At 47.5% G+C, this 23,152-nt stretch overlaps 1 protein-coding gene across 1 annotated transcript in view; it reads left to right on the top strand.

Annotated features, from left to right (window-relative positions):
• Window positions 1–19,387, top strand: part of ECPAS (Ecm29 proteasome adaptor and scaffold) — an 84,362-nt gene extending 64,975 nt beyond the window's left edge. The window contains exons 35-49 of the mRNA XM_065406150.1: window positions 1,400–1,550; window positions 2,218–2,283; window positions 4,316–4,405; window positions 4,840–4,906; window positions 5,862–5,953; window positions 6,058–6,124; window positions 6,911–7,102; window positions 9,824–10,032; window positions 10,845–10,888; window positions 12,022–12,214; window positions 12,988–13,129; window positions 13,873–13,978; window positions 14,165–14,253; window positions 17,364–17,435; window positions 18,491–19,387. Of these exons, the coding sequence (XP_065262222.1) occupies window positions 1,400–1,550; window positions 2,218–2,283; window positions 4,316–4,405; window positions 4,840–4,906; window positions 5,862–5,953; window positions 6,058–6,124; window positions 6,911–7,102; window positions 9,824–10,032; window positions 10,845–10,888; window positions 12,022–12,214; window positions 12,988–13,129; window positions 13,873–13,978; window positions 14,165–14,253; window positions 17,364–17,435; window positions 18,491–18,630 (1,720 nt within the window). The 3' untranslated portion in view covers window positions 18,631–19,387. The remainder of the gene's footprint in view (window positions 1–1,399; window positions 1,551–2,217; window positions 2,284–4,315; window positions 4,406–4,839; window positions 4,907–5,861; window positions 5,954–6,057; window positions 6,125–6,910; window positions 7,103–9,823; window positions 10,033–10,844; window positions 10,889–12,021; window positions 12,215–12,987; window positions 13,130–13,872; window positions 13,979–14,164; window positions 14,254–17,363; window positions 17,436–18,490) is intronic.
• The last annotated feature ends 3,765 nt before the right edge of the window (window positions 19,388–23,152 follow it).

Below are 23,152 nucleotides of genomic sequence, written 5' to 3'. Positions count from 1 at the left end.
CAGCAGCGGTTGACCCACCACCTTCCTCACAGCCAGGTAAGTCGACCTAAAATACGCAACTTCAGCTACGCTATTCACGTAGCTGAAGTTGCGTATCTTAGGTCGACACCCCACCCTCCCCACCATAGTGTAGACCTAGCCTAAGTCTCCTATTCAGAATATCCAGCCTCTCTGCACCTATTGAGTTCCTGGGGGCATCCAAAGGCCCCTCCCCAGCCTAAGGACAGGCGCTACTGAGCCCAGGGCTCAAGTCAAGTCTGGGGACAACAATTGAAAGACTCTGCAGTTGCACAGGTCACATCTCAGCAGGAGTCAATCCAGCCTTCCATCTTTCTGCAGCAAGTAAACTGACCCCCATGCAGTTTGTAGTATGTGAGACTCTTCTATTGGTCCTCACAAGCTGATGGTGTGTACATGTAAAGTGCTCATGAAAAGGGATTTACCCTTGTGTCTCCTTGGCCAACATTTCTCCACTGCTCCTCCCTCTGCATCGCTCTTTTTCAGCATTCTTTGGGCTGGTTGCGCACACTACAGAGGTGGCTGCATTTCAGTGGTGCTGAATGCTTGTATTTTAGTTTCTGTATCCCTTTAGGATCCTTTGAGATGAAAGAATGGCACTTATTGCCGTTGATTATTATTTTGTAATCCTTCTGCGTGGAATAAATGAAGCAGTAACCAAGGTTCTGAAGTTAGCTAAAAGCTGAAGTGAAGCTGTCTTTTGCAGGAATAATATGATCCCATTAACATTATTATCCAGCAAGATTAAAAAAAACAACAAACCGTAACAAATCTCTCATGAATTGTTTTCTTCCTTGTGAGAGTTTGAAAGTACTTTGTTGCCTTCCTGATTTTCAAGTGACAGTCCATTAGCACACGTCTTGGGCCACTAATTGTTTGAGGGAGGGTATAACACATGAAATGTGTTTGAGAGCAGCAGCCTGTGTGGAATGGAGTGATGCGGTTGAACATATTGTTTTAAAGGGTGGGGGTTTCACTTGTGCAGAGATGACTGAAGTTTCTGAGCTGATTTTGCATAGTGTCTCTTAATCTAATAATCTAGCTGCTTCCTGTTTCTGTGTTCAAATGTGTCTAAATAATATTCTCTTTGCAACACACTGGATATGCTAGGCAATCTGGGCGAGAGGATAAAATAGCCTGAACAATGTTTAAGTATCAGTAGAGACTCTAGGCAAGATTCTGGTCTCAGTTAAGTTGAAAAGACACAGAAAAATTCCATTCGCAGACATACTCCAGATTCGTACGGATGCAGCAGATCTGAATCTGGTGCTGTGTCAGCACAGAGTTACCACGGATGCCAGCTACACTTGGGGAAAGGGCTTTTGTAAATGATTAGAGTTGTAAAGGCTCTGGGATGACATGAGCTTCAATTCTTTTCCAGCATTAACACTCTTGTGAAGATCAGTAAAAGTGCTGGTGTTATGCTGAAGCCTCACGCGCCAAAGCTCATCCCAGCTTTGCTGGAGTCCTTAAGCGTGTTGGAACCCCAGGTTCTCAATTATTTGAGTCTCCGCGCTACGGATCAGGAGAAAGTAAGTGTAACAACCATGGGGTACGTTTTCACAGCCGTTTCACAAGGATTGATAGCGTCAAGGCTCCCACAGACATGAACAAAATAAATCAGCAATTCTGAGCGAGAGGCACCCCAAGGTGTTAAGGGAATTAGCTAATGTATCTACTGAACTGTTATCTGTTACTTTTATATGACACTGAGAACCATGGAGTTACTGGAGGATTTTTTTTAAATGCACTGTGTGCCCCCAATCTTTCATAAAGGGAAAAAAAGCAATCTTGACAATAACTGTTAATAAATCTGACTTCAGCCCTGAGTAAAATTATGGAACACCCAAAGACCACTGTAAAGATGTAGGCTGCATCTACACTAACAAACCTGGCACCTATTTCCTAGAAATGCAACATCTGAAGCACCATTGCTAGTTATAATGTAAGCTCCAGTGATCAGATTGGGGGTGTTTTCAGCACCGCCATTAAACCCTGGGCTTTCCTAATAGAGAGGGGTATTAGACTGCGGTGATCTCCCAAGGCCCCATTGCTGACATCTGCTTCTTGCCTGTAGTTATCTGAAAACATGCACTGGTCAGAGTTTGTGGGGAAACACATTGCATTTGATGCTGAGCTGTGGTGGCTTTTTCCACTGGCTTCAGATTAAGTCTATTTTGTTTGTTCTGTTTCCTTTAGGCTGCAATGGATAGTGCAAGACTTAGTGCTGCTAAATCATCTCCCATGATGGAAACAATTAATATGGTAGGTGTTGGATTTAGGAAAGGTCCTAAAGTAGACGTGTGGAGGGTGGATAATGACCAAAGTGGTAACATGATGGGGAACTTCTCTCAGGCTTTTATCAGACAACCATTCATTTGATTGTCAGAGTTCCTCAGGTATGGGCTCTTGTCCACCTCTTAGTTTAGATAATGCCTTCTCTTCCCCTCCCCTCTCCCCCAATACCTCACACAGGTAGCTGCTGGCCTTCCTTCTCCTTCATAGCAACTGCCATGCGGCCAGATGGGGAGATCCTCATCTGGTGTCCATTGTCATGAGTCAATTGAGGTCAGTAGAGTTGTGACAGTGGGCACCAGCTGAGGAGCTGCCCATGATGTGGTGAAGAGCATAGGAGTGTTTTGTTCTTAAGGGTGACAACTAATGCTCTTCCGTGGGTGACCCAACAATTTCGGGGATGCTGAATGCTAGCATGGAGGGACTCCTCCACTTCTTTAAGAGCCCAAATACTTCTCCTCTGTAGTCTTATCTCCACTTGCCCTAGGATCTGCACTCCTAATTTGTTCCCAGCTTGGGTCCCCAGGAGGCAGTGTGAGGGAATTGCTCCTGGACACTGGCTCAGAGCTCTGTTATTTTTCCCTTTCTCCTGTCCTACCAGTGGTTTTTAGTGCTTTAGACATTTAGATCTGGGCCAGGACAGTACTTCAGTGGGAAACCTTTGGGGAAAATCCAGCTGCTGTTGGAAATGGTGTAGGTTATTCAGTATTCCACACCCGTTTTTCCTGAGTACAGCCTTCCATGGTGCCCAGGCACCCCGCCACGAGATGGCGTTCTGCTGGAGGAGCTGCCTTCTGAGTGAAAAGTACAGCTGTGGCCTCTTCTTCAGTTTGAACTCTATGGCCGTCTTCAGAAGGGATGGGGCTGTGACCGCCACTCTTTACCCAGCCTGTGACATGAAGGCAGACAGGAATATAAACACCGACGCTGTCAGCTGTCCCAGTTGTTCTTAATAAAACCTCCATTGTGTGAGGTGCTGGGGCCATTCCGTGCCATTGTGGTCTCGGTGATGTGGTCTCTGAAGCACCTCACTGAGACCCCAGTGCTCCCTGAAGTAGTCAGGCACAGGCCCCACTCCGCTCACAGCGAAGCCATCCGGTGTAAAGGGAATCAAAACCATCTTGTTTTCTGTGCATCCCCTGCTCATGTGGACGCAATTTCACCTGGCTTGGAGAAGCAGACACCCTTGTAAAGGGCAATAGCAAATTACTCACAGGATGTATTGGCCTTGGAGGGCTGTCCTTGAGACATAAGGCCTCCAGTTTATGCACCATGCCTTGGGCTCCACCCAATGGCTCAGTTTTACCCTTGGTGACAATGTTGCCAAATGTCCTAATAATCTGAGGGCTTCTGTATTGTCAGCATAACTCCATGGGCAATATAACTTGGAATGGGAATGCTTCTTTTTTTTATTACTGAGTTAAATCTATAGAAACCTTAGGAAGGAAATGGAGAAAAGTGCAATGCTTTTGATAGGATTTCTGGTGTTAGAGACATGATCATTTAAAAAATCATGGTTTTTTAGAAGAGAAATTTCCTTCGATTTGCTATTAACATCGTAGACGATTGAGATTGGAAATAACTTCAGCTTTGTCTGGTTCTGATGTGTTAGCGCTGCGGTGTTGAGGTTTCACATGGCTCCTGGGGAATGTTTACATCCCCGCCAAAATTTACACCCACAAATTTATTTAGTTGATAGCAGTTTTATTTTATAGCTTCTTAAAAATACAAAGGGCCCAAATCAGCACTCTGATGCACCAGCTCTACAACGGGGCAAGCGTTGATTTCAGTGAGGTCGCCCCAGTGTAACTGCATGATGAATCAGGCTGCTAATCTATATTTGGGGCCTGACCGTGTCCCTTTAAAATGAATGCTACACAATACAATAAGCTCCCAAGTGCAGTGAAGTAAAAGCAAATAGCATCTTTTCTGTTTATGGTACAGGCCTGGCTTCAGTGTCTTCTCCTCAAGATTTACTCTTTCATCCCTTCCCTTTCCATAGTGCTTGCAGTATCTGGATGTGTCTGTCCTGGGTGAGCTGGTTCCTAGGCTGTGTGAGCTGATCAAAAGTGGAATAGGCCTGGGCACTAAGGTACGTGTGCAGCTTTACTAAGACAAGGGGGGGCGTGGAGGGATAGCTCAGTGGTTTGAGCATTGGCCTGCTAAACCCAGGGTTGTGAGTTCAATCCTTGAGGGGGCCATTTAGGGATCGGGGCAAAAATCTGTCTGGGGATTGGTCCTGCTTTGAGCTGAGGGTTGGATTAGATGACCTCCTGAGGTCCCTTCCAACCCTGATATTCTATGAATGGGGGAGGCAAAATGCTGCAATGCCAATCTTATTATGGTGCTTTTGACTCTGAAGCAGCAGCTGTAATAGCTGAAAACTGCTCATTTCCGATCGGGATTCCTGTCCGCCCACATGACTTGCTTTTCGACGTGTGTACTAATAACCTCACCTTTGTTGTGCAGCTGGTGGATTCGGTAGAATAAGCTAATAACATCGATTTTTCTCTTGCAACCTTTCAGGGAGGCTGTGCCAGCGTCATTGTGTCACTAACCACTCAGTGTCCCCAGGACTTAACGCCGTACTCAGGTAAGGTTTCCTTTCAGAGAGGGGTTTGGTTTAAGTTGCTTTTAGACTCTCTTCTGAATAGCCAGCACAGAGTGCTCTTGGTGTTCTCCGGCCCTCCCTTGGAGCTGCTTCCCGCAGAAAAGGGTGGTAGGGATAAGTCCTAAGAGGGGTTGAGGGAGTGGCTCAGGAATGGGCCTAGGGCCTCTCCCTGCCAGGTCTGAAGCAGACTAGCGATAACTGTTGTAACTGCGGTTGCAAGCACGTTTTCCTTTGCCAGCATGACCAGGGATGAAGGGTATAACAGGGCTGTCCCCCGACACAGCTAGAGCACGTTTCCTCCCTGGAATGGGGCTTCAGCAGTGCTGCCCAACTGTGTGGAAACCTCCTTTAATGCACCGGCCAGCTGTGTCTTTGTTCCGCTGCAGGGACTCGCTCACGCGTAGGAGTCTGCTGCTGCCTTCAAGCAGATGGAGCTGCTGCTTCAGCTCAGGCAGTAGTGGCTCATGCTGTTAGACCTGTAAGTCTTGTGTTCAGTCCCCACTGGCAACCTAATCGGGGTCACAGCTACGGTTGGAGCATCCAAGGCTTTATTGTGATTTGGGAGCCTTGGGCAGGTCTCGTCTACGTTACGAGAAGGAAATATAGTTTAATGGGTTGGGGGACAATGGGGCTGAAACCAGATGCCCTTGTAGACCAGCTATGGCTATGCGTGTCACTAGCTGCAAAACAGCAGAATTGTCCTCCTGGCTGCGCTCCAGTGACAGCTGTTCTAACAGGTTTCGGTTTTGCGTGTGTACATGGGGCCAGATGAAGTTTTATCATCCTGTTAAAGGACACTTTCCTGCATAATTAACAAACTAAAGAAAGCGACTGGTGCAGAAACAGAAATGATGTAATAAAATTCAGGCGCTGTAACCCATAGCAGTCCAAGTCCAAGTTTGCGTTACCAGAATCAATCCTGTCTCTTTTCAAACAGGCAAACTCATGAGTGCTTTACTCAGTGGGCTGACTGATCGCAACAGCGTGGTGCAGAAGTCTTTTGCATTTGCTATGGGGCATCTAGTTCGGGTGAGCTGGTGTCTTTTAATTGTGTTTATGATATTGTTTTTTTTGGGAGGGGGATGGTTACGTGTATTTAAATTATTTGAGTCTCTCTATGACTTTTTTTAAAGACCTCCCGGGATAGTAGCACTGAGAAACTACTGCAGAAGCTCAACAGCTGGTACATGGAGAAGGAAGGTATGTGGTTTTTGGTGGATTTCAGGCTTGCTGTATGAGGCAGGGAACCAGCTCCTGGGGGGGGAGACGCTGGGGAAGGCGTGTTCTAGTATTTTCATCCCCATTCATGCAGTGCGCTAATGTGTGCATTTACTAGATGAATAACTAATGGAAAACACACAGTGCTACTCCTCTCCTAAACACCCATGTGACTCCCTCCCGTGCTCCCGCGGAGTGACTCTGGATTCTCACCAGCGAGGGAGAGAAGTCTCTGGCTCCAAATAAGAACATAAGAACATAAGAAAGGCCGTACTGGGTCAGACCAAAGGTCCATCTAGCCCAGTATCTGTCTACCGACAGTGGCCAATGCCAGGTGCCCCAGAGGGAGTGAACCTAACAGGCAATGATCAAGTGATCTCTCTCCTGCCATCCATCTCCATCCTCTGACGAACAGAGGCTAGGGACACCATTCTTACCCATCCTGGCTAATAGCCATTTATGGACTTAGCCACCATGAATTTATCCAGTCCCCTTTTAAACATTGTTATAGTCCTAGCCTTCACAACCTCCTCAGGTAAGGAGTTCCACAAGTTGACTGTGCGCTGCGTGAAGAAGAACTTCCTTTTATTTGTTTTAAACCTGCTGCCTATTAATTTCTTTTGGTGACCCCTAGTTCTTGTATTATGGGAATAAGTAAATAACTTTTCCTTATCCACTTTCTCAACATCACTCATGATTTTATATACCTCTATCATGTCCCCCCTTAATGACCAAACTGTGTCATTGTTTTCTCCCCTTGTCCTTCAGAACCGGTCTATAGGATAGGCTGTGCTTTAACTGTTCATGCCATCGGGCGCTACAGCCCGGACGTGTTGAAGAACCATGCCAAACAGGTCTTGCCTCTGGCATTTCTGGGCATGCACGAGGTCCCAGATGAAGAGAAAGGAGAGAAAGATGATTCTAATCTGTGGACCGAAGTGTGGCAGGAAAATGTACCTGGTAAGTTGATCTGGAGATCGGTAGACGCTTGCTTATTGCTGGGAATCTAGAGGAAACGTCATCCACAAAATTTGCGAAAAATTTAACCTTTAATACTTCTTGGAGTGCTTGCTCACGTCCATTCCAGAGTAGGTGTGTGTGCTCGCCACATGCACCGGTGCCGGAAGTTTTTCCCTCAGTGATATCCATAGTGGACCCACTTTGGCGCCCCCTGGAGTGGCACGCACATGCACATAAAGGTATGTGGCCAGCTCCCCCCACCCTCAGTTCCTTCGTGCCGCCAGTGACGGTGCTGGAACGTCTGCTGCTTTGGCTAGCTTTTCACTTTGTTCAGTGTGTCTCACGAACGTTTTTTCCTGTAAAATAGTTGTATATAGTTAATAGTTACCTTTAGTGTGTGTTCTAGTTAGTTGGCTCCAGAAGGGACACAGCCTAGGGACGGGGCATGCCCCGGTCCCCAGGCTTTCAGCCATGCGATGGTTGTAAGTGGCCTGTGCCCATCAGTGACCCACATGATAGTTGTTTAAGGTGTCTAGGCAAAAGACACATAAGCGACAAGTGTCACATCTCTAAATCATTTAAACCCCGAACAAAAAAGGAGAGAGACATCCATCTCAGGGCACTCCTGAGTCGGTGCTGACCCTGGCACCAGAGTAGCGGGCCGACTCGGCCCCGAGCACTGCAGCGTCGGTGCGGAGTGCCCCGCTGGCACCTTCTACAAACCAGCACCAATCCCCCTCCCCGGCTCCAGCCAAGAAGCCCAAGAGGACCGTGAGGGGAAGATCTCTCACTTCCCATAAGGAGAGGGCCGGAGGAGAGCCAAGACCCATGCTGGGCAGCTCAACACCTCCGTCAGGGAGTCGAGCCCCAGCTCAAGTCGAGCAGTCTAGCCCATCCCGTACCAGGGGCGGCTCCAGGCACCAGCGCAGCAAGCGCATGCCTGGGGCGGCAAGCCGCGGGGGGCGCCCTGCCGGTCCCTGTGAGGGCGGCAGTCAGGCTGCCTTCGGTGGCATGCCTGCGGGAGGTCCGCCGGTCCCACGGATTCAGCGGCAATTCGGCGGCGGGTACGCCGAAGGTGCGGCACCGGCGGACCTCCCGCAGGCATGCCACCGAATCGGCATGACCAGCGGACCGCCCGCAGGCGCGCCGCCGAAAGCCGCCTGACTGCCGTGCTTGGGGCGGCAAAACACATAGAGCTGCCCCTGCCCCGTACCATGCCTGCCACACCGGACATTGACAAGGGCCTCCGTCAACTCGAAGTCCCGTCGACACCCGAGGCATTGCAGGCAGCGCAGGAGATCCTGACGCTACTGGTGCCACCCACGCCGGCTCCAGCGATACCCAAGCCCAAGGGTAAACCCGCCTTGGGACCGTTCCACGTGTCCCCACCTCAGTGGCACCGTCCCCCATCGTGGGGGACGTCCCGCCAGCGCTCACCCGCACGGAGCTGTCATGCCTCAGAAGTAGGGAGACAGGCTCAAAGAACCCCTCTTCCATCTCCGGACCCTGGGCACCGACAGGGGGATTCAAGGCGCGGCTCACTGGTGACCTGGCACAGACCTGTGTTGGCATGCGCCCCACGGCATGTGCCCTGAGACCGACCCTTCATGTCTCCAACGCCTCGGCACCGATCAGTTGAGCGGGGCGGCCTGAATCCCGGCAGGGCGGCCCAAATCTGCCAGGACTGGGGAGAAGTGCCTCTCCCCCACCCCCCACCCCCTCCGGGGGGGAAGTCCTCTCTCTGCGCCAGAGCACCCTCCTGCACCCCAAACCCCTCATCCCTGGCCCCACCCCACAGCCTGCACCCCAAGCCAGAGCTCTCATGCCCCCCATCCCCATCCTGTGTCCTAGCCCTGAGCCCCTCATCCCCAGCCCCACCCTAGAGCCCACACTCCCAGCTGGAGTGCCCCTTACCCCCTGCATAGGTTGTGAGGTGCTGGATACTATTGTAATGGGGGATATCTACTTTTTTTTTTTTTTTTTTTTTTAAATCTCAGCCCAGGATTCAAAAGCTTTATGGAATGAAGTTTGCTCTGTGCAGGTGCTGATGTGGGGAGGGGTATTAAGGCTGATGGCCCAGGGCCTGTGCTAGCCTGATGGAAATTGAAGATCTCATTTGATTTGGGATCCACTAGGTGGTGCTCATAGTATTAACTCCAGAGAGTGGGTGTTACCCAATAGGAGGGCTCTAGATATCAATTTCAACACCTTTATGTCCTGGGGTGAAGGAAGATGCAGCTGTGTAATTTGCCCCTTTGCGAGTGACATGCTAGCTCTTTCTTTGCTGTTTAGTGACCTGGTTTCAAAATTCCCAGCCAGTCAGTAGGTTACTGTTGCAGACCTTTTCCCCAGGACCTGAGGAGCTGCTGCCATCAAATTAGTAAGGGATGTGGTTTTTTAAGAAAAATAAAATTTCCCTAGAAATTGACAAGAGAAATACCCTAATCCCCACAAGATCAAGGGATGGAAATTGGCTCTTCTGTTCAATTGTGTATTGAAGACCCTCTTAAATCAGCTCTGAAGGGTCTAGCAAACAAAACCGTTTTGGTGAGGAGGAGCTGGAATGACTTCCAGTTGTTTGGCCGTACGATGAGTCACCTGGAGGTTATTTGGTGACTCAGCTCACAGCCAGAAGAAAAGAATTCTTTTACTGCTTGAGGATCAGCTTTTTGTTCCTTTGATGTCATAAAATTACAGCTTTTCTTTGTGTTTGATACACAGGCACTTATGGTGGCATTAGATTGTATATGCAGGAGTTGATCGCCATTACCCAGAAGGCTCTGCAGTCCCAGTCTTGGAAGATGAAAGCCCAGGGAGCGGCTGCCATGGCCTCTATTGCCAAACAAACTGGTTCCCTGGTACCGCCCCATCTGGGAATGGTGGTTGGTGCATTGTTGCAAGGTCTGTCTGGAAGAACGTGGGCAGGAAAGGTAAAGAAACAATTGGGGCCAAGTGGCTTGAGAGAGGCTCAGGTGTTCAGTCCCTTAGCCCAGAAACGGAACATAGTGAGCCATAAACATTCCCGTTCCTGCAGGGAGTGGGATTCCAAATGTATCTTGCTTTGGTTGATGGTCCCTTCCTGACCTGTGTGTTCCTGATGCACAAAGAGGGGCACTGAGGTGTTCTGGCCCGGACATGCGGCTGTTCAATGGCTCAGATACCCAAACTGCTTTGTCCCTATTCGATTTAGAGCGAGTTTTTAAATGACATGTTTTTGTGAGCATGTTTTTAAACGACAAGGCATGGAACCACAGTAACTAAAGGTGGTGGAAATGGGGAAACTCCAGTCGGTAATGGAAATAAGTGCACCAAGTAGCATACGTAAGCCTGTGGAGTTTAAAAACCCCCCAAAAACCTTAATGTAAATGAGAATCTGGTTCTTCAGACTACTTTCTATCCCTCTGGCAGCGCACATTTAGACACGTTGAGGCCCAGCTATGCAGCCAGGACAGTGTGAGTGAGAACCCGGCCGTGTCGTGTTTTTGGAATGTAGGCATCTAGTGAGCTAGTTTACCACGGGAAGAATGAGTGATGGGGGAGGAGGAGATTAAAACAGTGCAGTTTACAGTGGAGTGATGGAAAGAATGTGCCCCTTGTAGAGGTGAGTGGCATTTGGATGCTTCTGCAGCATCTGCCTGGGCCACAGAGTTAGGGATACCAGTGAAAACTGCAGGAGGAAAGCACTGTCTCGCGGTGAAGTTGTTCTCATGAACACGTCTCACTTTTGTTTTAATGCTCACAGGAGGAGCTGCTGAAAGCTATCGCCAGCGTCGTCTCTGCATGCAGGTAACCGTCCCTATAGCGAAGCATTGTTTAATCAAACGGGTTCCCTGTGCCTGTTTATGCGTGGCCACTGCCTTTTCCTGTGCTGAGGGAGAATTCATTGCCACCTGCCCTTTCCAGAGAGGAGTAGGAGGTCATAGGAACTGGATGCCACCCTAATCTCCCCCTGTGACATAGACGCTTTATCTCCTCTCCCTGCTGATCTGAGGCTGGGGGCTGTTGGGCAGAAGCCGGAGTTGGCAGCAGAGCTCCTCAGTGGGTGTAGGGACAGGATGGGAGGCGTGGGATGGTGAAGGTGGTGAATGGATGGGCGAGTGGACTATGGGGGTGGGAAAGACAGAGGGATGGGATTGAGAAAGAGGATGAGGGACAGAGGAGGAAGTGATGGGAGGGGTTGTGTTGAAAGTATGTGAGGAGGTAGGGGAAGAACACAGGAAGTGGGGAAAACGTGAGGAAGAAGAAAGGAAGAGGGAGCAACAGATACTGCAAGACTGAGGAAGAGCTCAGGTACAGAAATGTACTTACAGGGAAGGAAGGGAGAACGAATGGAGCCACAGAGAGTGAAACGTTGCCCTTTGAATGGAGGGTGCGTGTATGTACGCTGGTTAATGCTGGGAGAAGGAATTCCCTGCCTCTGGTGGAGATTCGCACACTCTGGAGCTAACGGGTTAACTTTTGTTCATAGAGATTTGTTCTCCCGAATAGCATTTTTCCCATTTGCGAATGCCCCAGACTCTACCAAATGACAAGGAACCCCTGCCTCTTCCGAGAAAAACTTCCCAGAGGAGAGTGCTATTAGGATGCACCTCCAAGGGCTGCATCTTCTCCTTGCAAATTACTGGATATTTTTGGGGATGGCCAGAAGATCTTGTCTAGAGCACTTTGAACTGGCCATACCAGGCCTAGAAAAGGGCCCAGTCCGGCTCTGAGCTCTTCACTGGCACCAGTAAGACTGTGTGTGTGTGTGTGTGATAACCCATTTTATTTAACCTGTATTAAAATAAAAAGGATGGAAAGTCTGAATTGTGGCAGTAATTGTGTGGCGTCCTGGGTTCAAGGTGTCGGAGCTTACTTAACTAACAGCCTCGTGGGGGTGTAACTTGTGTTTGACCTTCCATGTGCTTCTGGTGTTTCAGTGTAGAGTTGCAGAAGTCTGTGCCCAATCAGCCCAGCGTCAATGATGTTGTCCAGGCTGTCCTGAAAGAGTGTCGCAAAGAGAACCTCAAGTACAAGATGGTAGCGCTCCGATGTACGGCAGACGTGCTGAAGGCGACAAAGGAAGACCGTTTCCAGGAGCTGGCGGACATCGTCTTTCCGATGATAAAGAAGGTGACGCATCAGCTTTTTGATTCACTTTTTTTTGAAAACCAGCTGGTGGTGGTAGGCCTGCCTGGGTGAAGTCATGTCCATGGGGCTTTTTCTCCTCAGAGCTGATGCTTTGAAAAGCTCTCCCCATTCAGACTGGTCCAGTACAGGTGTGAACGTCTCCCACTTGTAATCTCACAAGGTTTTTCCCAATCCCCGCTTTTTTTGATTTGTCTAGTCTTAGCCCCTCACCTTTTCAGTGAAGCTAAACCAGAGTTCCATGTGGTTTCCGGCATGCGGTGCTTCTCTAGAAAGACATTAAAACCCAAGTCCCTGGCTGCTCTGCTGGAAACTAAAGATCCCATGACACTATCTCTAACCACAGGGTTTTCATAGCATTTCTCCTCCAAACCCACCGTTGCGCAGTGTGATGTCTACCGGTTGCAGCCCCCCATCTGAATCTTGAAGAGTGTGACTTTTCAAGTGCTGCACATCTGCAGCTTGGGCTGAAGCCAATGGGAACTACAAGTGTGCTGCACCTCTGAAAACTCGGCCCTGTTGTTAAAGCGCTTTGGGGTCCTGCTGGATGAAAGACAGCCTAGAAATGAATAACATTGCTGTAGCTTTTCCTGATGGCAACAGAACTTCAGTGAATTGGGGTTCTCTAACTATGTGGTGTGTGTGGATTATATGATGACTAGATACAGGGGCTCGTTGTTAGCAAAGCGTACTGTGGAATAAACAAAGCATAATATCCTGTCTCCCCCCCCCACCCCCCATTCCTGGTACCTCTCCAGAATTCTCATGAGAGCGTAGGAGCTGGTTCACCAAAGAATGATGATGACGAGAATGAAAAAGAAAAGGAGCTTCAGATGGAATCTCTGCTCTGTGCCTTTGAGAGTTTGGGCAAGGCCTGGCCTAGGAATCTGGAGACACAGCGTAAGTTGGATCAGACAAATAATGAGCAAAGCTGGCAGAGTGTGGATCAAAGAGCGTTTGCTTAAAAAAGGGACTCAACCAGAAAGCAGGTTGAGGGATGCGGAGGAATGTCCAGGGCTTTCAAGAGCCATTTGCTTGAGCAGCTGGGTCAGTTGGAGCAATCTGCCGGATACGCCATCCTGGCAGTAATTTACAGTAACTGGGGAAGATGCTGTGTTTTGCACTCCAACAAACGTACACTGCATATCCGGTCTTTCCCCAGGCTCACCCCTGAAGAGTCCTTACAAGTGCACTAAATGCCATGCACCAAGCTGTTTCGAAGGCGAAGAGTCATGTGATGGGACATGTAGGCCAATGTTTTCTAACTGGGGGTGCCTGAAGCAAGACCCATAAATAAGTGGCCTGGTTTTCCTAGGTGCTGAGCACCCACTATTTCCACTAATGTCAATAGGAATTTCAGGGGCTCAGCACCTCTGAACGATCAGGCCCCTTTTTATTGAGATGACAGAATGTGGATTTAGTTGCCTGTGATTTGGCCCCCATGTATGAAAGTGTTGCCCCATCAGGATTAACCAGGGTTTCAGGGGCCTGTGTGGGAGGAGGATGTTTTGATCTCCTTGCAGTGACTGAAGCCAGATCTAATTTGGAACATGAACATAGACAGCGATATTAGTGTGAAGTAGGAATGTTCACATCTTCCTTTCCCTTATTAATGTAATGACACCCTAATTTGTTGTTTTCAGGCTGCTATTGGCAAGAGCTGTGCAAATTAATGTGTGAGCGTCTGAAACTCAGTACGTGGAAAGTGCAGCTTGGAGTGCTACAGGCCATGAACGCCTATTTTCAAGGGTAATTTTCCTGCTTGTGCTTCACTTTTATTTCCTGCCTTCACTCAGGCATTTCAATCCTTTTCATGATATTGTGACAAATGCGCTGTTACGTTGGCTGTAATGATTCCTCAGAGTAAGCCAAGCAGATCCGTAGAGTGGCTTGTTTCCTTCGGCACGAGTCTCACACTGCTTTTACATTTGCTAGGTTAATGCTTTTTGAAGAGGCGCACTCAGACCCTGGGGCTTTGACAGAAATCCTGTTGGAAACCTGCTCATCTATCACACACTCTTTAGGTAAATGTATTTTCCCAGCAGGCGGCTGGTGATGAACAGCTCGTGTAAATGCTTGTCTTCTGGGAGCTGGCTGGTGGATATATTTGAATCTCTCTCGGGACATGTTCACTGAAGTGTAATCTGTAACGTTAGAGCCCGTAACTTTGAGTTCCCTTTAAGCTCCCTCCCTTGGAATGGCTGCTGACGACTATTGCCCGTGATGCTTTGACCAGAAGTGTCTTACTCTTTTAGAGCAGGAACACCCCTTCCTCTCCAATAGTAAATACCTTGATTTTGGAGGTGGTAGATTGCTGTGTGGGCTCCTGTACTTTCTACGTATCCATAACTTCACCTTTTTTAAGTGTCCTCCTTGCAGAAGATGAGTCACGTAGGACTGGAGAACTGAATGAAACATAATTTTCCCAGTCTCTTCATTCAGACTTTTTATAGCTAGGCCAAGTTCACACCTGAAACAATATCCCATATTTATCTCTGGTGTAGTTCCCTCAAAGTCAGTGGAGTTACACCAGAGACTATTTTGGCCCTGTATATCCATGATCATTGTCTAGGATGGAAAATCTCTTACCCAAGAATCTCCTTTCTGCTGGCAGCATCTCCCAGCATTCTAATATGTCTGGGTTGCTCCCCTGCACTCTGCGGTTCCTGGAGGCAGTTCAGAGCCGCAATGCAGCGTGCGCTGGGCATGCCTCCTCTTGCTGCTTGCCATCAGATGAGTCATTTCAAAGCTGTATAAAAACTCCTATGCAGTGTTGTTGTAGCCACCTTGGTCCCAGATATTAGAGAGACAAGGTGGGTGAGGTAATATCTTTTATTGGACCAACTTCTGTTGGAGAGAGACAAACTTTTGAGCTTACACAGCGCTCTTTTTCGGGTCTGGGAAATGTCACAGCTAAATACAAGGCGGAACAGATTATTTAGCATAAGGAGTTAATACGTATTTCAAGGGACCATTCGAGGGAAAAGTGGCCCATTAACATAGGTCTCCAGTCGTAAGGGGGCGGGGAGGAAGCTAGGGGGTGGGGTAGGTTAGTGGGTTATAGATTGTTGTAATAAGCCATAAATCCACTGTGTCTATTCAGTCTGGGATTTTTCATGTCTAGCAAAGTTACGAAGTTAAGCTTGAAAATCAAGCACTAAAAATCATGGCTTCCACTCTCCTGTCCGTTAGGTCTTAAGGAATAACCATGTCCCTAGCTAGGGAGGTTACTGTGGCACTGGGCTTCAGTGAGAGCATTCTCTGGTTCTTGCAGCTAATAGAACCGGAAGTTGTGATCGCTGATACGTTTAACCTGTGTCAGACTTGTCCCGGATTATGTCTTTGAAGGAGGAGCGCAGGGGACTTGCTGCCTCGGGGGAGGATTTGGAGGGAAGGTATTTGCTTTGAGGCTTATCCTCAGGAGCCTGCTCAGGTTCGATCTGGACTGTGGCCACAACCTTTTTGCACATGGCCTCAAACTTCTCAGGGGGAAAAAAAATTGTTGCATTTTTTCCAAGTCTTGCATGGAGTTGGAGTCCGGAAGCTTTCCTTCCTCGGCAGAGGGGGAGGAGTCTGACTCAGAGGAGGTGTCTCTTCTGGAATATTTTTGTTCTTTTTTCCTCCCCCTTTTTATTCCTTGTGGACTTTTTTGACTTTTTTGGCGAGCTTTGCTGGAGACGGTGACCAGACGTGGGTTGCTTTGTGCAGAGCTTGGAGAAGTTTCTCCCTGGCAGTGTGCTCCTTCAGGATCCCATGCTTCTTGAGCAGGAGACGGGATCTCATTATCACGGTTCTCTGACTCAAACTGGGGGGGCTGGATATAACCCTGAGGGTGCTCAAGGCCCATTCCCAGATGTACCCCTGGGTCGTCTGGATGAAGTCCTCCTTAGAGCCTGTTCTGCCCTGGGTCTCCTGGTCAGGCTTTTCTGGGTGGAGTTGTGGGGAGGGGTCCCAACATGCCTGTCTGACTCAGAGCCTCGCTCCCATGCGGGCGCTAGGGTTGGCTGCCTGGGAGGAGGCTGGGCGTCATTCGCCCTCTGCTGATCCTGGGAAGGCTCCCTCGCTTGCAGAGCACCATCCGGGTCTAGCCTGGCGTTTGTGCCAGGCCAGTAAGGGGGCAAAGGGGCTCAGCAGGAAGGCGTTGCAGTGGAGGCTCCAGGGCCTGGAGCTGCACAGACCCTCACCCAGGAAGAAGGAAGGAGAAAAGGCTCACTACTGCCTGAAAAGGGCAATAAAACAATAAAGGGACGGGAGTAAATGAACTGTCACTTTGCTGCTGCAGAGGCAGGAGATCTGGCAGCAAGTGGGAGGAGGGGGCATGACCAGCACATGCTGCATCCCAGCTGTGAGGCGCTTCCGGGACCTGCGGGGTGAAGGGGAGCAGCCCCGCCCCAGACCTCTCAGGATGGTGGGAGGTGATGGGCTGAGATAAAAGGTGCACCACAGACTCTCAAGAGATTTCCCCCCCGTGTTGGGGGAATCGTCCCCTGGGCAGACATAGGGCTCTTAGGGCCCCTTTATGCCACTTCCATCCTTTTATGTGGCTTAAAGGGGCCAGTGGGATAAGGATATCACCCCAGGGGCTGAGGACCGTGGAAACTCTTGTGCAAGTTATGGTCACAGGAAAACAACTTGGTCTCTGGTGACTTTGGCTGCAAGCTTTGGGTGAAAGCCCATATAACATAACCTAATATCCTATTTGTTTAGGAAATACCTGGATGATTATTTTAAGCATTGCCAAGCCACAAGTTGATTGAAAGGCGATTCCTCTACATAAAGAGTTTTCTCAAGGGCTCCGATGTAGGAATATGACTGTACTGCAATTTCACCAGCTTTGTTAGCCTCCAATTCCTCTTTAACCCATGGAAGGGTTGCATTGTGGGTACTGTACCAGAAGGCTATGCATGATGCTTTTCTAACATGGTGGGGGAGTCTGTGTATTTGCAGACTCCATACTGCTAATACACCTGACTGTCTTGGGGGGGGGGGGGGTTTCTGAGCTGGCCATATGATGGACAGAAGTGTTTGGAGCTACAAAAGCTAAAGTACTTTGTGGAAAGGAATGGCTAAAGCTGTATTTGTGCCACTGATGTATACTCCGCTTTGAAAGTTGGAATGCATTCTTTCTCCATAGAAAATAGGAGCTACACCTCCATCAGAACAGAAGCGTTGTCTGTGATAGAACTGCTGCTTACCAGACTTAAAGGTGAGGTTCTTTGTTTGCTTATCATGCGGAAGAGCCAAGGCTGAGATTCCAGCTCAGTGTGTGGCCCCAAGGCCTGGAAGGGCGGAGAAGGCGATGCCTTCTGTTGCTCTGCATTTACTCTGCTGGGTGATTTAGGAGCAACGTTGACCAGCTGCATGTAGCCCTTCGCACCTGGCAGGACAGCGCAGCACTGACATGGGGTGGAGGTGGGAAAAATGGGAGGGAGAAATTCTGAGTTAGGCGTGGAGAAGCTGTGGATGAATCTAAGGTCGGGAATACAAGGTCTGCCCCCTTTGGCGTGAGAACCCTTCAGGAGAGTTAGGTGGAGACAGCACATTCTTGGGAGGCAGGATATCGAGGTTCATTCTCCAGCTCTGTCTCAGACTCACGGTGCCAGATTCTGCATTGTGCTCTGTCCCTTCTATGCTGCTCCATGGCTGGCATTGGTGGAAATGCTGCCTGCCCCCTGGAGGGCTGGAGGAGGTTTTGCTGATGCAGGAAGTGCTTCTCTTCTTGTAACACCTGTGCTGAATTTAGCCTCTCCGTTTGGGGTTCCATCCCCTTTAAGGCCTAAACAGGTGTGTTCCTTCAAGTGTCCTACGGGGCTGCAGTTGCTCTTTATTCAGTGAACTTTCTCCTGTGAGCCTTTAGGTTTCTGCTCTAGCTCCGTGTGTCTCCTTCAGTGGAAGAGGGCTGTGTATTCCTTTTTCCTGCTGCTCTTCTGGCTGTTCCATGATTCACTTGGCGCAATCATGAAGTGAGAAAGAAATGCCCCCAAACCCCTTTCCCTCACGCTGAGCACTGTGAAGCACATTCAGCCAGGCCTTGGTGGGCACAGCTCCTGTGCCAGTCCGTGGGACTTGCATCTGTGTAAGGCAGGCTGAATTTCTCCACATGGTTGATAATCCTGCAGGATCTCCTCCCTGAATAGCGATTTGGATCAAGCGTAGAACTCGAAGCAGTTCCTGTTTCATGATGTCCGGGGGCCTAGTTACTTTGCATCGTTCTGGTATTCATTTGAAAATGCAGCTGTTTGTCTCTTTTTATCCACACAGAGTCTAAACAATGGGGCAGCCTGCCACTGGAAAGTAGAGCGCTCCTCATTGGCTCACTTACTACCATGGTATTGGACAGCAGACCTGAGCTGCAAGAGAAAGCATCTTTATTGAAGAAAACACTTGAAAACCTTGACTAAATTGTAAAACACCAACAGCAAAGTGCCATGTAAAACAAAAACAAGTGCAGTGTGATCCGAAAACCAAGTGGGGAAATGAAGATTAATCTGTAGCATGCATCATTCCTTGGCCAAAATAAATAAAAAATGCCTTAAATTCTTTCCCCCATTAACTGTATTTTTACTGTTTTAAGCAACTTTGAAGTTGTGGAAAAAATAGTTGTATCAGTAAATACCTCTAATGATCTGCCCTAAAAGACTTATAGGTGTGTGATCTAAAAGAAGTATTAAGGGCAAGAAGCATCTGATTCTTAAAATAGGCAAAGGATGTAACTTAATTTACCCTAGATCCCAAATGCCCCTGTAAAGAATTGTTGAAGGTGGCTGAAGAACCAACAGCTCTGGAAAGTTTAAATGCTTGTTTTCATTTCACTGAACCTTGCATGTGGTGGTTTAATACTTGGTGCCCAAATAGTGATTCTTTAAGTCTCTCCAGGAGATCGGGGCCAACTAATATTTATATTAACGAGGGTTGAAATCCTGCCTCCGTTTAAATCAATGGCAGAATTCCCATTGACTTCACTGGGGGCAAGATTTCATCCCAGAACTCCCAGCTCACTGCTAGCCCAGTCTGGTCCTCCCTGGCACACGCTCCCAGTGTTTGTGAAACGTGAAAGGCAGAATATTGTTGACTTATTTCCTCCATCTCTGACTTGAGTGGATTTAGCAAATCCATGCCCCCTTCACAGCTAATGGATCCCTGCCTCCCACATTTTAAACAACAATGATTTTCTCCAAAAGTGTACACCTGAAAGAGCACTTTAATGAGCTGCCTGGGGCTGAGGGGGTTTGGATCTGTAAGAAATGACAGGTGGGGAACACTGCTCTTCTCAAAGTTGTTTTGCATGACACTCCTTAACTGCGGCAAAAAATGACCCCCCCCCCCAACTTTTTCTAGAAAATGTTTTTCCAGAGTGTTCAGTTTGCCATGATGGAAACTTTTATAGTAGTTGTCTTTTTTTCATGTTTGTAACTCTGTTCTTGCTTTGGAAAGCTGTAACAATTTAGACTTCTCAATGTTTGTAACAAACTGAATAATCGATATCATCTATCAGTCGCCAGCTCACACTGGTTTCTAGAAAATACTTTTAATTTGCACTTAATAAGAAAGACCATATCTGCATTAACATGGAGTAAAAATTCTATTTGATTAAATGGCCACGCTCCCCTATCCCCCCTCTTTCTTAGACAAAAGGCGTAAACCTGGATGCTGTGACGACAGGCTTTAGAAATGTAAAATGACCACTGTAACCTTAACGTGGGTAGTTCATCGCTTTGCTGATTATGAATAAAATCATGAGCGTTGGCAACCTCACAGCCATGGATTTCAGCAGAGAAAGACTTGTCGTTTTCTTAAAGATTCCCTCCAGTCCCTTTCTGACTTTCTCTCCCCCAGTAGATTATCAAATAACCTTGCCAATCATCATTGCTCTGTGTTGCTGGCATATTCAGGATTGAGTGTTCAGTACCTACCTTTCCCTCAGGTCTGTGCTATTTCACGTACATTGGAAAAGCATTGAACTAGCTTACTAGTCTGATGTACCTAGGGGGGAGGGGCAGTGCAGTCCATACCCCTCTCATCAGAAAATTTCAGCCAATGTTGGGGTAAGACTCTTCATCTTATGGCACTTCTGTATCAAGCTCTAATGCATCTTGTATTAGCACACATTAGGCAATCCCTTGGTGCTGAGAGCTGGTGCTAAAACATTTGATCTATGACTTAGTGGCAGGGAGCTGCTGTTTGTTTACATTGTTTGGATTACCAAGCACATTTGTAAATTTTAAAAGCTTATTGGGCAAATCACTTGCATAAGATGGTACCATTTAAACAACTTGCCTTCCATGAAATCTTTCCACAGGAGCTCATTTTTGTATGAATGAGAATTCCCCGTGTTGCTTTGCTGTCGCCGTTGTTCGTCTGACTTATTCTTTTTCATATAGTTCAAAGCAACAGACAGTTACAGGAAACCAAGCGCTCCCAGTCGCTGAGCCCCTGATTTCAGCAGGGATGTGCGTGTTGGGAGGCAGTACCTAAGATTATGTAGCCCTAGCTAGAGCAACTGGGCTAGCTGCCGTAACAAATGTTTTTCTGCTAGGGGTTTATAGTACATAGAAGAAGAGGTTCTAGAAATTCTACTGATGTCTGGATTGACAACTGTGGCCAGGATTACTGGGAAGCTGGAGATGGTGTATTAGAATCTCTCTGACTCATAAAGCAATATGTTTTTAATGATTAAAAGTACAGATTCAGAATTCTTCTACAGCATGTGCCTATACACAGAACCTACCTGCACAGAAGTTGATATGAATTTAAACCAAGGTCTGATTTCTACCCCCCTTTTCATTTGTAAACTTGACAGGAAAAAAAAATAGATGTGGCCTTCCTAGAGTTTTTCCTCTGAAAGTGATTGCACTATGTAAAACACACTGTACTTTGCCCAAGATGGGCATTTCTTGTGCTGCTGCTTTGTAGACCAAGAGTGAGGTGTGCAAGTCTGACACTAGCACTCATTCTAACCTGCAAGCTGTTGCTTAAATGGATGTATATTAAGAAAAGTTTTCTAATGTTGCAAGGTCTCCATCAAATTCATTGTGATCTGTACTTGGATGTTGAAGTATGTAAATGGACTGATTGAAAGAAAACCCTCCCGCTTACCAAAAAGGTAACATTAAATAAAGGTGCATGACCTGTTCTTGGAAGCAACTGGTAATTTTTTCCCTATTAATGTGTCAAAATTTAACCTATCCAGCACTTTCTAACATTCAAAGCTGGCATTAATGTTATGAACTAGTCCTACATGACTGGTAACTTCCCCCCTCCCACCTTAGGAGCAGTTTAAGCTGCTGTCTCATCTCTCAGCTACTCCCAAAGTCTAAATAATATACAATGGTTTTATTTCAAATAGTGGCTTTGCTCCAAGCCATGGCCCCTCTAGCTGGGTTACTGCCAGTTAGAATAGACTGCATTTCTGGCCTGTTGAGGTCAGTAGGGTTGCATAGATGTCAGCAAAGGCAGGACTGAGCTGTGATGTTGAACGTTACATAATAAGCAATGTTAAAAAAAACCCTCACCTTTTGAACTATTTATCAAAGCTACCAAAATACACAGGAACCCCTCCCTGAAAAATACAGTGTAGACTATGTTGGATGTTTTTCTACATTTTCATATATATCATATTCTGTGTTGTAATTAAAATCAGTGTCGATGTTTGCTTACAAATATTTGCACTGTAAAAATGATAAAAGAAATAGTATTTTTTTATTTACCTGATACAAGTACTGTGGTGCCATCTTTTTATCATGAAAGTGTAACTTACGAGTGTAGATTTTTTGTTACATGACTGCACTCAAAAACAAAACCATATAAAACTTCAGAGCCTACAAGTCCACTCAGTCCTACTTCTTGTTCAGTGAATTGCTTACATTTATGAGAGATAATGCTGCCTACTTCTTATTTACAATGTCACCTGAAAGTGAGAAGAGGTGTTCACATGGCACTTTTGTAGCCAGCGTTGCAAGGTATTTACATGCCAGACATGCTAAACATTCGTATGCCCCTTCATGCTTCGGCCACCATTCCAGAGGGCATGGTTCCATGCTCATGACACTCATTAAAAAAATAAGCATTAATTGAATTTCTGACTGAACTCCTTGGGGGAGAATTGTACATCCCCTGCTCTGTTTTACCCATGTTCTGCCATACATTTCCTGTTTTAGCATTTTAAGAACACTTTCACTGCAGATTTGACAAAACGCAAAGCAGGTACCAATGTGAGATTTCTAAAGATAGCTACAACACTCAACTCAAGGTTTAAGAATCTGAAGTGCCTTCCAAAATCTGAGAGGGATGAGGTGTGGAGCAACACTGCAATGCAGAACCCAAACCACCAAAAAATAAAATCAGCCTTCTGCTGGTGACATCTGACACAGATCATGAAAACAAACATGCGTCGGTCCGTATTGCTTTGGATCGTTATCAAGCAGAACCCGTCATCAGCATGGACGCATGTCTTCTGGAATGGTGGTTGAAGCATGAAGGGACATATGAATCTTTAGCGAATCTGGCACGTAAATATCTTGCGACACCAGCTACAACAGTGCCACGAGAACGCCTGTTCTCACGTTCAGGTGACATTGTAAACAAGAAGCGGGTAGCATTATCTCCTGCAAATGTAAACAAACTTGTTTTCCTACTCTAAGGGCTAGTCTACACTTACCGGGTAGTTCGACGGCTGCGGATCGAAGTTCCGAGTTCGATTTATCGCGTCTGGTGTGGACGCGATAAATCGAACCAGGAAGTGATCCCCGTCGACTGTGGTACTCCAGCTAGACGAGAGGAGTACCGCGAAGTCGACGGGGGAGCCTGCCTGCCGCGTGTGGACCGCGTCTGAACCGCGGTAAGTTCGAAGTAAGGTATGTCGAATTCAGCTACGTTATTCACGTAGCTGAATTTGCGTACTTTACTTCGACTTGGGGGGTAAGT

Source organism: Emys orbicularis, chromosome 6, assembly GCF_028017835.1.
Source record: "Emys orbicularis isolate rEmyOrb1 chromosome 6, rEmyOrb1.hap1, whole genome shotgun sequence".
NCBI classification, from domain to species: Eukaryota; Metazoa; Chordata; order Testudines; family Emydidae; genus Emys; species Emys orbicularis.
This window is presented reverse-complemented; position numbering and strand designations above follow the sequence as displayed.